This window comes from Lagopus leucura, unplaced genomic scaffold (assembly GCF_019238085.1).
Source record: "Lagopus leucura isolate 7727_CA_CO unplaced genomic scaffold, USGS_WTPT01 Super-Scaffold_100002, whole genome shotgun sequence".
NCBI lineage: Eukaryota > Metazoa > Chordata > Aves > Galliformes > Phasianidae > Lagopus > Lagopus leucura.
The window spans coordinates 10,467,449-10,482,515 of record NW_024962263.1 but is presented as its reverse complement, the minus strand read 5'-3'; the positions used below and the strand labels follow the sequence as shown (position 1 = coordinate 10,482,515).

Below are 15,067 nucleotides of genomic sequence, written 5' to 3'. Positions count from 1 at the left end.
AATGTAAGAACTAGAAGTGTCTTGCATTATATTTGACATCATGTCACCACTATATAATAAAGTAGAAAAGTATGACTTGGTCAAACTATTCTTCTGTAGCAAAAGAAGGAATGTACAAGCTTATAGTCTTGTTTTTGCTATGAAATTGAGTTCAAACATTCTTGTTCAACTGTGGCCCTGGGTAACTATTTAACGACTCTGTGTACTCTGTGGAAACATTCCAGTCTTCTCTTCCCAAACTTGGATGTGAAACGCTTCTGTACCTGTTATTGTCAGCAGAAGTATTGAAATAGAATATTCCTGAACAGCTTTCCTAGTGGCCTGAGGGCAGTTTAATTAAGTGGAGGCAATTCAGAAAGTCCCTCAATAAAACTCTGAAAACACGTGATAAATTGTGTATAACAGGTTAATTGCTATATTTTTTATGTTGTAAATAAAACAGATAGAAGAATTAAACAGCATCGTAAGAAAAAAAAAAAAAAAAAAAAAAAAAAAACTATATCTTTAAAAGAGCAATATCAAAATGGGTTTTGTTGCAGATTTGGGCAGTACAGCTGAGTGTAACAGCTTTCTGTATGCATTCTTGTTTGCTCTATAAATTATTGGGTTAGCGATGGATTTTTGCATCTCCTGTTTTAAGGTTCATCTGTTATCTCTGCAAGGTGTCTGTTTTTTTTTGGATGAGAAGAATGGCTTCCTGCTTTAAAAGGACATGTCCTTAATGGGTGGCCTTCCAGTATGCAAAGCATTAGTAGAACTTTGTGTCCAGAAATCAATGCCATTTGGATTGTTATGAGGATTTTCTGATAGAAAATAAAAATACCTTGCCTGGTTGCAGAGATCTTTCTGCAAATCATATTTTAAAAATCTATTTTAACGGGTCATGAGAAAGATAAACAACAAGCAAGACTAACACAGTTACTGTTTTTTTGACAGTATTGTATCAGGTTTATGATTCATGAGTTTATTTACTAATTTAACATTTCTGACTTAATACTTAAGGATCTTTTTACTCAGTGTCTACAGAAGAGAAAGGAAGGCTTATTTCTGTCTGGTGACTTACTTGTGGCAGCATTTGTGTTAAGAAGTTAAGTACAGTTTCATGGAAAAATAATAGTTTCGATAGTGAGGTATTTTTTAAATCCAGTGACTATTAAAATGTCCAGTAATCAGAATAAAGACAGTTTTAATATGTTTCAATTTTTACATAGTTAATGTTGGTACAATTTATGTTTTGTTCCATAAAATGTGTTGAATTGCTAATACAATGCAATTGAGGAACAAGGTACAGGTGCAACCAATCTGACAGTTTGTGCTTGTCTTTTTTTCAGTTGTTTTAGTTCTTTTTAATACCAACACAAACAGGACTACGTAACGTCCTCTTGGCAGGACAGCATAGTACAACACTTGCAAGATAAGTGTGAAGATCTAGGAAGCACAGTTATTTTGCTTCTATTATTACAGTAATAGCAATTATTTAACCTCGCTGTTGTAAACCATGCAGTTCATTATGATAACGTGCCACATAAAAAAAATCAAAGTTGAGGTGTAATGTTAAGAGAACCTATTGTTGAGAGTAACATGATTCAGCAACGACTTATATGTCTGTATTTTGCTTCTGTCTTTCCAAATTAGTCTGTAGATGCTTCACTCTAATGCAACTCCAGTACATGTTGCTAGTCTTCAGAAGCTATCCTAGGTATGTGTGATTGCTGCTTGTACGCATGGTCTTACTCATAAGGTGCACCAGGGTTAGGAGGTAAATTAATAAGTTGTAGTCTCATCGCATACCTCTTCCCACTCCTTTTTTTTTTTTTTCTTCTTAATAACCAAAAGGGAGATAGAGATGGGAAGAAAGCTGTGTTGATTCCATAACTGAAACAAAGTAGGCTGCAGAATTTACCAGAAAGCAGCATGGAGAGAAAAAAAAGGAAAAATCCAGAGTTTAGCCTTATACTTACATCTCTCTTTCTATGAAAGAATTCCCTCTCTGTTGTGGTAGCATGACTGACAGCAAATTTGGTGCAAGGCATGAGCCTCTGTCCCTGCAGCTGCTCCTGTCTGCCCTGCCTGCCTTACACCAGTGCCTGAATTCCTCTACAACGTGGCTCCCACATGCAGTTGTAGCATGTAACTGCTAAATGCTGGTGACATAAATACCATCTCTATTTGCAGATAAGTGAGGCATGGTAATTGGTTCAAGTATGTGTACCGAAGTCTCTGGCCAAAACAAGTTCTCTGTTTTCACAAAGTGAACAGCCTCTAAAAACTACTCCGTTTGCCCTGACTTTGGAGCTGTACTATATTGTCCCTGGTAACTAAAGGATAACTTGCCATAAGCAAGATATTCTCACATATGCCTTGTGCTAAGTAAACAAGTTATTCAGGTAATGATACATTAATACGTTCTGTAAGGTAAACAGTGTTTTTGCAGCAGATTTACGTGTGATCTCTGTATTCACGGAGTGAAATCCCAGTCATGTTGATCTTGGTGTTGAAACTCATTGGGAGCCAATGCTGATGGTTAACAACATACATCTTATTCAGATTCCTGCGCATGCAAAATTCATATTGAATAATGACTTTGGTATTCTAGAGCATCTTTTATTAGGTGGAAGTAACAGTCTGAAGTACAAAGAGAGGCATTTCCAGTCAGCAGTGAAAGATTGCATGATATTGAGCTACAATAGAGAATTACTGGACTAAAGAGCATTTTAAAATCTATGTACACTTCAAAAAATTATTTGCATGTATGTTGCTCGATTGACTTGTGTATCTGCCTGTGCCTAATGCTCAGTTTTCCTTTTTAACAGGTAGAGAGAATTGTTGACAAGAGGAAAAACAAGAAGGGAAAGACAGAGTATTTGGTGCGATGGAAAGGATATGACAGTGAAGACGATACCTGGGAGCCAGAACAGCACCTTGTTAATTGTGAGGAGTATATACATGAATTTAACAGGCGTCACAATGAAAAGCAAAAAGAAAGCACATTAACTAGGACAAATAGGACCTCTCCAAATAACGCCAGAAAACAAATTTCTAGGTCTACCAATAGTTCTTTTTCAAAGACTTCCACTAAATCTTTAGTTATGAGTAAAGACCACGAGTCAAAAAATAATCAACTCTTTACTGCCACACAGAAGTTCCGGAAAAACAATTCACCATCTCTTTCTGGAAGGAAAAATATGGACCTTGCAAAATCAGGTATTAAAATCCTAGTGCCCAAAAGTCCAATTAAAAGCCGGACAGCAGTTGATGGCTTCCAAAATGAAAGCCCTGATAAAATGGACCACACAGAGCAGGATCAAGAAGACTCTGTAGCACCTGAAGTAGCAGCAGAAAAACCCGTGGGAGCTTTATTAGGACCTGGTGCAGAGCGTGCCAGGATGGGGAGCCGACCAAGGATACATCCATTAGTGCCACAATTGCCAGTGCCAGTAACAGCCACAATTGCATCAGCATTAACAATAAATGGAAAAGGTAAGTGTACAAATCAGTCATTCTTATGTAGATTTTTCATTTGGCTGATTCATTTTGTGAATCAGATGCAAATTACCCACTTTTGTCTCAGACACATTAAGTCTGGAGGACTTCACAGCTTTATGACTACCAAGCCATTTCAAACTTTACTCCCCTTTGCTCTCCTCATGGAGATTCACTGGTATTTGTGTTTTCAGAACCACCGTGAGATACGTGTGTTTGCTTTGACATGCTTGGTTCATGTATTCAGTGTACTATTTCCAGGGATAGCACCATTGCTTCTTGAAATAATGAAAGACTCAAATTTGTTATGAATATTAGAAACATACATTATGTGAACAGATGAACAATATGAGGAGAGATTTCTTATAATGGCTTATTTATGTTTTATAATGAAATAACTGATAGAGTGATGTTTCTTAAAAACTGAAGTTGATAATGTTTTTTTCATTGAAAATTTGAGCCAGTTGTGGAGGTACATGCACTTTCTGCCTGGATTGAATTCTCTCTTCGTTATATTTTATCAATATTTTGTTGTTTATACCTCATTTCATATTGAGAGTTTGTTTAGATTTAATGCCTGGCTTGGCGGTATCTCAGTAGATTTACAGTGGGAGTGAAATAAACTACATTTTCAACACCAAAGAAACCCAAACTGTTTCTTTGGCTGGGAGTAAGCTATTAATTCCCCTCACCCTGATGAGAGTCTGGTTTAATATGGTCATCATTCTGATGCCCCAAACTTTTGTTTTCTCATGAAAGACCCAACTTGTAGTTGCTAGCTTGCTTCTGAAGCTGAGTTTTCAAGTGTAACGTTCTCCTCAGATAAAATTCAGAGGGTAAAATCTGCAGGTATACTTTTGATGATGACTTGCTGGAAAAATTTCTTGAAGTCAAGGGCTGACAAAAACCATACTCAGAGACAAATTATGTAGGCACAAAAATACATTGAATACTTTATGAGAGGTTGAGCAGTGTGTCCCACTGTTGCTTGCATTCAGATTTTTATGAAAAACAAAACAAAACACTTCTGTAGTGGCCGACAAGGGAGGAATGCTCTCCTGGAGCTGTGGTGTCAGGTCATGGACCAACCCCTTTTGCTGCAGATGAACTAGGTAACCATGGCAATGCACACATTGATGCCACAAATATCCCTTCCTTTGCATGGGCTAAAGAGGGGATGTGCATCTCTGAGGATGTAAACAAAGCTGGAGGGGGAGAAGGCAAGAGATGCCACTGTGCAAGTTTCCTCAGCAGGTGAAGTAGATGAGTGTTCACAGATGTGATGGTTTCATGATAAATAATATGTGCTTTGGAGTACAGTGGTGTTCCTAGTGAAGTGGTCGATTAAGACTGCCTTCAGCATCTTGGTTTTTGCCTTGAGGCATTCACAAAAACAAACCAACAAATAAAAAACAAAGAAAAACCTCGCACAACAAAACAGGAATAAAAGAGGACCTTCTTAGGTGGGTTAATAGTCTCCAAATAATTAAATCATTCCCACCAACCTCTCTGGTAATGCTAGTGTAGCAAGGGCTTGTTACAGGGCATGAAATGGAATTGGGAAGTCCTGTGCAGGAGTGATAGTGGCACATAAAAGATTATTGGAGGTGTATTAACCTGTTTCACTGAGGTGTTGCAGTTCCCTTGTTACCACCTCCTTCATCTAATGCTGAAAGCTGTGCTTGCAATAACAAGAATTTTCCTCACACTTACATTTTCACAAGATCTTAAGGTGTGGACCAAAACAGGAGGAACCGAGGAGATAGTCACGATGCATGGTTGCCCAAGGATACACAGAACATTTCTGCTTCTTTTGGCTCCTGAAGAGCTATTAACCAAGGCTTTCCTTTTCTCACAACACTGCCACCAACCTGAGCTGTGTAGCTTGCTTGGAAATAGAAGCAAATATCCTAATTTATTATGGTTCTATAGATGGACTCCTCTACAACTTTTTTGGGGTACTGTCCAAATCAAGCAGTAAATCTCTGATTATAGAGCTTGAAAACAATGTTATGAAGGAACAACATTCAGTTGCATCCAACATCTGTCTCTTTCCCTAACTTCTTAAAATTTCTGTGGCAGAACTCTTTCTCGTAAAAGCCTGTGGTACAACTCAGCTATTCTGCATCAGCAGATTGGACCTCTGTTCAGAGGGAAGCCAAGAGTTAGCCTGGCCTTGCAGTTTACCAAGCTGACACATTCTCCTTCTCTTCATTAAAGCTGCAACCTGCTCGTTGCTGGCTTTATTTTTAATGTCACTGCTATTCATTGAAATGTGATAAATAGACACTCCTCTTCCTCCCCTGCACCGGTCTCCTGCTGTTCAGAATCCTGTTCTGTTCCTTACTCAGGACATTCCTCCTGTCCTGACAGGACACCTCATCACATTTTCAGCACTGTCAACGCCTCAGGAATCTTGTCAGAATTGTTAATTTTGCAGAAACTTCCTCAAATTTGTACCCTCATTTCTAGCTCTTCATACTCACCAGATCTGACATATTAATAATGCAAATGATAGATTTGGCATTATGCAGCACTCTTTCCAAACTTCCCACCTCCTCCACGTACACCTTCTGTTAAATTTAAGAGTTCCTACTTCCACATGGGTGCTGTCAGGAAGACAAAAGCACATTTTGGGAAATAACTTTGTACTTGAGCTGATGCAGGAAATTTTCCTCAAAACATTTTTGTGGGAAAAATCCCAATTAATCAAAACAGAAATAATCAATTGGAAAGTGTAATTTTGAAACATTCTAGAAATATGCAAATTTTGTTTCTAATCAATTTTAGACAATTTTGATTATCACAGCTGATTTAGGTGTTGATTTTTTTTTTAAAGTAAAATTGGAACATAAACATTCAAAATTTTAATATGAAGAAGGTGTTCCAAATTTTGAAATTATTGCTATAAATGCTTTTTGATTGTATTAATCATTATTTTTTTTTTAGTCCCAGTTCAGGATGGTGAAACTCTTCAAAATGTTGTCTTTGTGTGCTTTTTCCCCAGCCTCTTTTTATTTTTTTTTATATCAGGAAAAAAAAAAAAAAAAAAAAAAAAACAAGCCTTGTATGGATAGGAGAATCCCAGTTTAATGACTGGAATTACAATGAAATATTGGTGTTATTGTAGCATCTAGTCATGCTTTCAGATGACAAACTGCCATGACACAGTTCTTGTTCCTAAGAAGAGTCTCAGAAAAGACAACCAGTAAATATTTAGATAAATACGCAGAAGTGCTGGGAGAATAAAATAATAGTTTTATTTGCTCTGGTAGTTAGTGGTTTCAGCATACCAAAATCTAGTAGCTGTCCAAACCGTATGTTTTACGAAACCACATCATTGTATTGAATATTTATATTTTAAAGGCTTGGCCTTGAAAACAAAGTCTATGGAGTAATATTCTACATACTAGTCTAGGAAGGGTGGCATATGGACAAAGTGGGACCTGGTCACTGAATTAACACTTCTGTGGTTCCAATTTTTCTAAAGATCCTGTTTCTAGAAGTCAATATAAGTGATCTTTAAATGGGTGGATGGAACAGAAAAAAAAAACATCACCAAAAACTGTGATGTTGCATAAGAGATCTTAGTGGTACCTACAAGCAATCTGTATTACTCAAAAATAGGCAAGACAAAAAAATGGCCTTGTATCTGACATTAGGTTTGGATACATTTGAGATTTTTTGAAAGCATGCTTCCTTAATCAAAATTGAATAACTTTGAAATTTCATTCCAAATTTTTTAGACATAATATGCTTATAGCTATTCTAGGAATTTCTCTTCTGTGGAATACAAAGAAGTGAAACTGTAAAGGGAATCTGAGCCACACAAGGCTAGAAAGTTGTTTTGCAGTTTTACAAAGAGTTTAAACACTGGATTGGTTTTTAATGTCCTGCAAAACTTGAGTAGAAATTAGTTGAATTCCATTGCTTGGCAAATTCTAGCTTTCTTGCTGTACATTTTTTCTGGGTTTATCTATGGTCACTAACGTTCTTATTCAGGTAAATGTGTCCAACGTGGATGCAATTGAGAATAAACGGCATAAACAGATTTTGGGTAAAATATCATGCAAGCTTCTAAAACAAGCAAGAAATGCCACATAGCTGCATGTGTTGTCACAATTAGAGCAATGCAGGCTGGTGGCTGGTGTGCAGGAAAAGAAAAAATACAAGAAATGCAGTGGAGTATGTCGCTTTGCTAGATGAACAAGCACTGCTATTGCGCACAGTGGCATCAGCACCTCTCTCCTTGCACAAGCTACTTCAGATGTATAACCTGCATGAGCAATAGTCTGTCTGACAACAGAAAGATGACTGGAGTATATCGACCTGTGGGCAGCAAGGGTGTCTGCTGATTTTTCGGTTGAATGATGGTCTTGTTCTCAGCTTGAAACAATGGTATTGGCACTGAAAGAAAAGCCAGGCATCCTGAAAAAAATTATTGAGCTCACACTGTGTTTGTTACCCATTCTCTCCCTTATTCAAAACAGCTTATGGGATTAAAACCTACAGATTTGGAAAACAAAACAAAAAAAACCACTTTTCTGGAGAACATGGAAAATAGTGCCTGTTATTTGGTTAAGTCTGATAGCTGCGTTGCAAATCATTAGGTCACTGTCAGGAGGCCCTTCGGGAGAGTATTGCAGCTGATGAAGGCATGTAGGGTATGATTCAGATTAATTGTCCTTGTAGACCACAAGTGATGCATATAACCCATCCGTCAAGCACAAGGAAAGTCGCAGAACTCACTCCTGTGGGAATTTGAGTGAAAAGTACAAATAAAGGAAAGTTGGGATGATGTGTTGCAGTTCTTCAGATTCCTGTTTAGCATTCTGGACAGACAGAAGCAGCTCTGAGCTTTCCTTTGTTTTTGTTATGTTTTGGTAGTAAAACATTATTCCAAAAAAAGCCTTGAGACAGGAACTTCCTTTTGCAGTGTGTTTGTACATTGCACTTGGGTGGTGGTTTGATCTCCATGGAGTGATCTGGAAAGCAACCAAGCATTTTATTAGTGGAAACAAAAGCCAATTAAATGGGTTAAAGTCCTTTGTGAACCTGCCTAACTTTTGACATTACCGGTTAAACCTCTTTGTTGAATACAGCAGTGTGTAATTTTGTATTTTTTGTATTGTGTCCGCATTTTGCAAATCGCTGATTCAGAGTAAAACAGTTTTAATTTAATCAACCTTAGATACCTTTGTTGTTTTCCTTAAAGTTACATATTATTTAGAATTTACTTTCAAAGGATTCACATTTATTCCTTCTATTACGCACTAACTTGCAAAATTTTAACCTACCATCAATTTTCCATCCCTTAGGTCATTTTCAAATTCTTCAGCTTCTCTCCTTTTAACTGAAATAATACTCTAAATTGTTGTTAATTTGTTTATCTTTGTTTTTCTGCCTTATCATACATGCAAAAGCTTTAAGTAACGCGGTAGTGTGAATGGTGTGTATTATGTGGAAAATCAGCCTGTTATCCCATACTTTTCTGGGTTTTGTATATCACACTTCTGCAGTTTCTGGTACGTGGTACAGATCATTGTTACTTTATATGATTCTCCAGGATTGAGAACTTGTGTGAAAATCTTTCGTCTTCAAGATAGACTGGCTTACGTTAGTAGATTGTAATGATAAAGCAGGACTTAAGTGCAAGGCTTGTTTAAGTTTTAATGGTGTCTTCCAGAGAATATAAGGAGTAAGTAGATGGTCTCTTGCTTTTTCTGCCTTCTGCTGTCTTTCATTGCTTTGAACAGAGGTGCTGTGGATTTGGATGCCAGGTTTGTCTGTTTGAAGACTGTTGGTGTGGACTTCTGATACAGCTGAAAAAAAGGGAACTACTTTGGAAAGAATGAGCCCATTCCTTTTGGTTGCTTCTCTAACCCCAATTCCAGTGTGGCCTAAGTGTTCCTTTAAGGGCAAGTTTATTTTCATCAGTACGACAGAGAGGGTAAGGGTATGTCCTTGGAGGCATATACACACAACATTGTATGCAACTTGCCCCAGAAAAATGAGTTTCCCCTTTAATGGGAACTCTGGATTTTGTCTATCTATAGATATGAAAGAAACGTCTCAAGAAACACTTAATTTGGACATAAAATTTTGAACCTCTGTTGACAGAAAAATTGCTGTTATCTTCACCAACATTTGTATTGTATTTGCAGGCCCAATGATAAGCCCCATGCTGTTAGGTGTGCATTTCTGTTAGCTGTGCATTTCTTCAGGTGTTGCATCAATTTATGCTGACTGAGGATCTGATCTCTGGGGTCTAAATCTCATAAATGCTCAGAAGGAATCAATAATGATCAGTCATCACATATTCCTATGGTATTTGTATCAAGATCAGATAGAAGTGATTTCTGAGGATTTGTCATACCTGTTGTGGTAACGTTGGGAAAGAAGTGCAGTGTGAAGCAAAAGCTCTGTTTGTGAGGCTCACTTTTAACCTATTTTACTTACATCTCTGCAAAGAAAACGTGATGAAGATCAGGCTGAATGTGTCAACAGAAGTGTCAAACTGGTTGTTTTTGGGTTTTTTTTCTTTACACATTGTCAAAGTTGTGCAACTTTAAAACAGCTTTTACAGAAGAAGTGGAAAGTGCAATCAGAAATACACAATGCTTTCTGCAGTGGCTTTTACTTTGACATAGTAACCATCAATGCTTTTTTGTCCCATGCTGTTTCCACTTTTGAGAAAGATACCTCCCATCTTTCTTAAGACTGTGAAGTAGATTGAATTTAACTTTGCTAAGAAAATTGTCTACGTGGGTCTGTGTTCTGTTGACAAGAAGATTGTAGAATCAATGAATATACAGATGTTATAATTCAGAAATACACAGGAAAGTTAGGCTAAACAGGTTATCACCAAAGAACAATGGATGGAAAGCTTACCCTCTTCCTGGGCTTGCTGAAAAGACTCCATGAGGAGCAATCTCCAAAAGAGGTCCTTTCTTGCTGGTAGTCAGCTCTTAAATGGGGTCTAGGAGAGGTGGAGCCAGGCTCCATCCCTCCGTTAGCACAGCTGAGTTACCTTCACCTGTGTTCCCAGGGCTGACTCATTGCTCACCTCAGGTGGTCAATCAGAGGTTCAGGCCATGATTCAGCAGTTCCTATACAAAGATTAATCTTAATATATTGATACAAAAATCCATAAAACCTAGACAAAAATAATCTTAGTGTAGTTCATTATCTGCTTGAAAGGAGAGATGCTGAGAGTGCAATTAAATTTTCTGTCAACAAAAGGCTTTATAGGGAAGCTGTTATAGGTGGGGAAACATCACAGAATTAGTAAATGAACTATTTTGTTTTTCATTTAATCCATGTAAAAGATAGGAAATGGTTTGATTAAAAAAAAAAAAAAGAAAAACATTAAAAAAAAAGTTTTTTTCACTAGTTACTTGGGTAAGAGACGATAACAGACTTGTATGGAACAGTTGACTGCAAATTACACTTTGTTTCGTTATCAAGACCAAATGAAATACCAAGATCCTATATTGCTTTGAGATATCTACTTCAAGTGCAAGTTGCCAAATTCAAACTGGGATAATCACGATTCAGAATAACTACTGCCGTAATTATTTCTACTACTCTTTTAAGTAACAGAAAAAAATATATATAAGCAGTACACTTGTGAAACTGCAGATTTTAAAATCAAACATGAAGATGATTAGATTATCTTCTGTACATACCATTTATATCATAAACATGTTTAGGAATGCACACTCAAATGCATTAAGCCACAAGTCATCAAACAGTGTATTCTGCTCTAGTAATTGTTTGCTTAATTTTGCAATATTAGGTTGCATAAAAAGATTTTAGTTTTTATTTGAGAAGTAATTTATCATTTAAAATGCTTTAAAGTTTATTACATTATAGATTAATTTAAGAAAAAAAGGCAAGTCATAAGAACTCATGCTTTGAACTAGACTATTCTAGGTTCGAACATATATGAAAACTGGAAAATTCTAAGATTGAACTGGAACAAGAGCATCTTTCTATTTTACTGAGTTCTTTGAACGCACCTGAAACAGTAGATAAAGTACAGAATGTCATTTATTTTCTTTGAAAATATCCTTGAAAGAAACAACTAAAGGAAGTAAGCAGGTATGCTTCAAAAGACTGCTGAGAATCTGGCTGGGATGATAGAAAGCGGAGGAGGCTTAATGGCTCATTTCAGTTGTGTCAGAAGCTTAGCAGTAGGATGTCACAAGGCTCTGTAATAGGATCTGTGCTTATTTATATATATTATTGATCTTTAAAAAAATGCAGTGGTCAGTGGAGGTACAAAAACTTGCAGAGAGGCACATAGTTATTAAGAGAAGAAAATTGAAACTTCAGAGGGATATATCCAAAGCTGAAACGGAAGCGGTGTGATGGAACAGCAAGGAAATAACTTTGATCATTTTCATTGCTGGCTCCTAGACTGAGTTTGGAGACTGGGTATGGATAGGAGTGCCTAAAGACTGCAGAGGACAACTTTGAGAAGCTTGGCGTAATACTGAGCTAAAGAAGTTCTCAAGGTTTCTTTGCCACACACATTTGTCATTACACTTCAGTGTAACCAAATATGAATGACAAGGATTTGCTGGTGTAGTGTCTGCCATGCATTAGCACTGCTATCCTTCAGACTGCTGTATCATTTTTAAGAGGAGGTCAAATGAGAGGAAGTTGAAAAACTGGCTAGCTGCCTTCTCAGGCAGATCCACTGAGAAGGTGAGAGGTTTCTGAGTAGACTTGCTATGTATATATAGTTGGCAAATCTTGGATAAGCTACTGATGAACACTGGTGCAGTAGGAACAAAAGGGTATTAAAAAAATTATACATCTGATGGGAATACTGAAAATATTGCATCTGATTATTTTAGAGAAGAATTAAATTAGAGATGTGATGAAATAATTACTGATGTTGGAAATTTTTGTCCTGGAATGAATGAGTAAGACATGAGGATGTCAAAATAAATTGAAAGGTGTCACATCCAAAGTAGATAGATAATGCCTTTTGATGAAATTTCCATTTAGTTCTGAGAACTGCTTAAGAGTAATGATTGTGTCAAAGAATTGTAGGCATTTGTAAGGATAACAGTAATAAACTCTGTTTGTAGGAATGAACCTTATAGTTTTAGAAAGAATATAAGTCCGCTTGCTGTGGAAGGAAGGAAGCTTTCTGTGACATACCTGAAAATTGTAACACAGGGATTTTTATATTTCATTCTGCATTGCTAGCTGTTATTAGGTACGGAATATTTTACTCAACTTTTATTTATGAAAGCAATTTGTACTGTACAAACACAAAGAGAATCTAATTATTTTCCTCTTAGGATATTTGGATAGACATTAGAAGAGTAATAAGAAGATGGAGGTCTGGTCTAGTTCTTACTGAGGACTTTACTGTGAAGGGATTCTTGGAATCCAGAACTAGAAGTCTGTATGTCCCCACATAGCAATGTGGACAACATCGTTGGTTACAGAGAACTGGCATTTTTCTCATAATGTAGACCTTTTTCTCACATCCATTCCATGTTTGCCTCTTTTCAGCATCAACAACTGCACCCACTTCTTGAACCACACCAAATCAGTAGCTAATAGCTAGAGAATGTCTATTGTTATTAACAGCACGTGCAGGTCTTAAGAATACCTCTGCAAGTATTGTAAGTTCTGTGGTTTACAGGGAACTTCTAGCAATTGTGCACCTGAGTAGCAAATAAATGGGCTATATTGAAGTAGTGTGATGCAGTTTAGTTTGTGGAGTTCTGTTTATTTTTGGAGGATTGGAAAGCATCATCCATCATATCTGTTGGAAATTGAAACTGGTGTCCTGTTGCTAACATACTCCAGTGCACAAGCTGTGAATTGGGACACTGCCCTTTCTCTACTCCAGATCCATATTCTTTCCAACTTAAAAAACAAAACAAAACAAAAACAACACTCTTTTAAAAATTCCATCCATATTCATACCCGTTCTTTAGAAAATGCTTAGAAAGCCGTATTTATCACTTTGAAATAAATTATCCTTCTGCAAAATGTAGATGCTTTCACTAAACAGTACTGATTTTCAATCATCCTTTTTGGTTTTGAAACAGCCATCTCAAAAGACCCTCAAGTGTAGACAGATTTGTTGCACTGACTCCCCTAATCCTTATTTTCCCTCTCTCCTTATTTTTTGGACAGATTTCAAAGTCAGTGGGCACCTTTTAGAAATACAGGAGTGAGTTGAAACCAACTGTAAATGTAAAGCTAATTCTTATTTTACCAGACATAAAATTGTACTGCCGTGGATAATTTAAGATAAATTTTCAACATATGGAAGGAATATCCTGCTAGGATTTCTCTTCAAGTTGGTGATTCTGTGAAGACATATTTGTGGCGATGCAGGAAAACACCTCAAGGATACCTTTTTTTTTCCCCCCTCATGAGAGTGTTAATAAGAAAACTGTCTAATGTGGTAATAATTGATATTTGAAATAAAGTATTGTGTGTCTGTGATTTATTGTTTATTTTTGTTTCTGAATACAAAGAATGACTGATGATTCTATGTTCTTTAGTTTGGAAAATCATCTATTTTACTTTGTGTGAATGTGTAGGCAGTTAGCTTGGAAACCTGTTGAAAATGTTTAAAAGTTTATACAAAACACAAGTTACATCTTTGATTGACATCACTGAAAGATGTGTGTTTTTGATAGTGAGGTGTTTTGTTTTCTTCTTTATTTTGTCCATTGGCAGTGCTTTAAGTTCTGTCAGCCTGAGAAGTTCTTGCAGTCAGTTAAGTCCGGGGAGTGTGTTGTTGTTCTCTTTAAATATCCTTTCTAATCTCAAATAATATTGCAGCAATAATAAAAATAATAAAAATGAAAGATACTTAATCATATTGCTTATCTCATGTCCTTGTAGGAAGTGGTATGTTTTCCATTAAAAAAAAAAAAAAAATTAAGAAATTATAATGCACAGAATAAGAGAATGGGCTTTTTTAAAAAGATCTTGTAGTACAACACATTTTGAGCAGCCACTCCATTTACTAAGATCAGTATGGGTCAAAATTCAGGATCTATTCTGGAATAAGTACTCTGAAGTGAGAGTTATCTGAACTTGATTTATTTTTACTTGATGTTTTCTACCCTTAAGATTCAGAGGAAATGCTTATTTCAGAGATTTTCTTTTCCTTTCTGACATGTTAGATTCAACAACCTTTTAGATGATGTTAAATAAAAGAAAAAAATAACTATATTATGCTTTATGTGCCTTGAAAGCAATGGATAAAATTATTCAAACATGAGCGCTTTTAAAACACATGGCAAATCAACAGTATGATTTTTGTCATGGTGTTTTTTCTCCCCAGTTGACAATTTAGATACCCTCCAAGTCTGTTAGCTTAAAGGAAAGCACTGGTGTTCTGGACCTCTGGAAATCAGACTTTGTTTGCATCTCCAAATACAGAGACTTAGCTGGCTTTAAAGGTTGAGCTTTGAGTCTTCTTCTGAAGTAATACAAGTCAAAAGAAACATTATCCACAACTGTTCTTTATTGTTTGGCTTCCTTAAAACTGTGAAGAAAAAAGTGAATTTGATTCACTGATAGCAAAAGGTATTTT

At 36.4% G+C, this 15,067-nt stretch overlaps 1 protein-coding gene across 1 annotated transcript in view; it reads left to right on the top strand.

Annotated features, from left to right (window-relative positions):
• CDYL (chromodomain Y like) overlaps positions 1–15,067 on the top strand; it is a 105,905-nt gene that overhangs the window by 44,812 nt on the left and 46,026 nt on the right. The window contains 1 exon segment of the mRNA XM_042869983.1: positions 2,814–3,480. Within this exon segment, the coding sequence (XP_042725917.1) occupies positions 2,814–3,480 (667 nt within the window).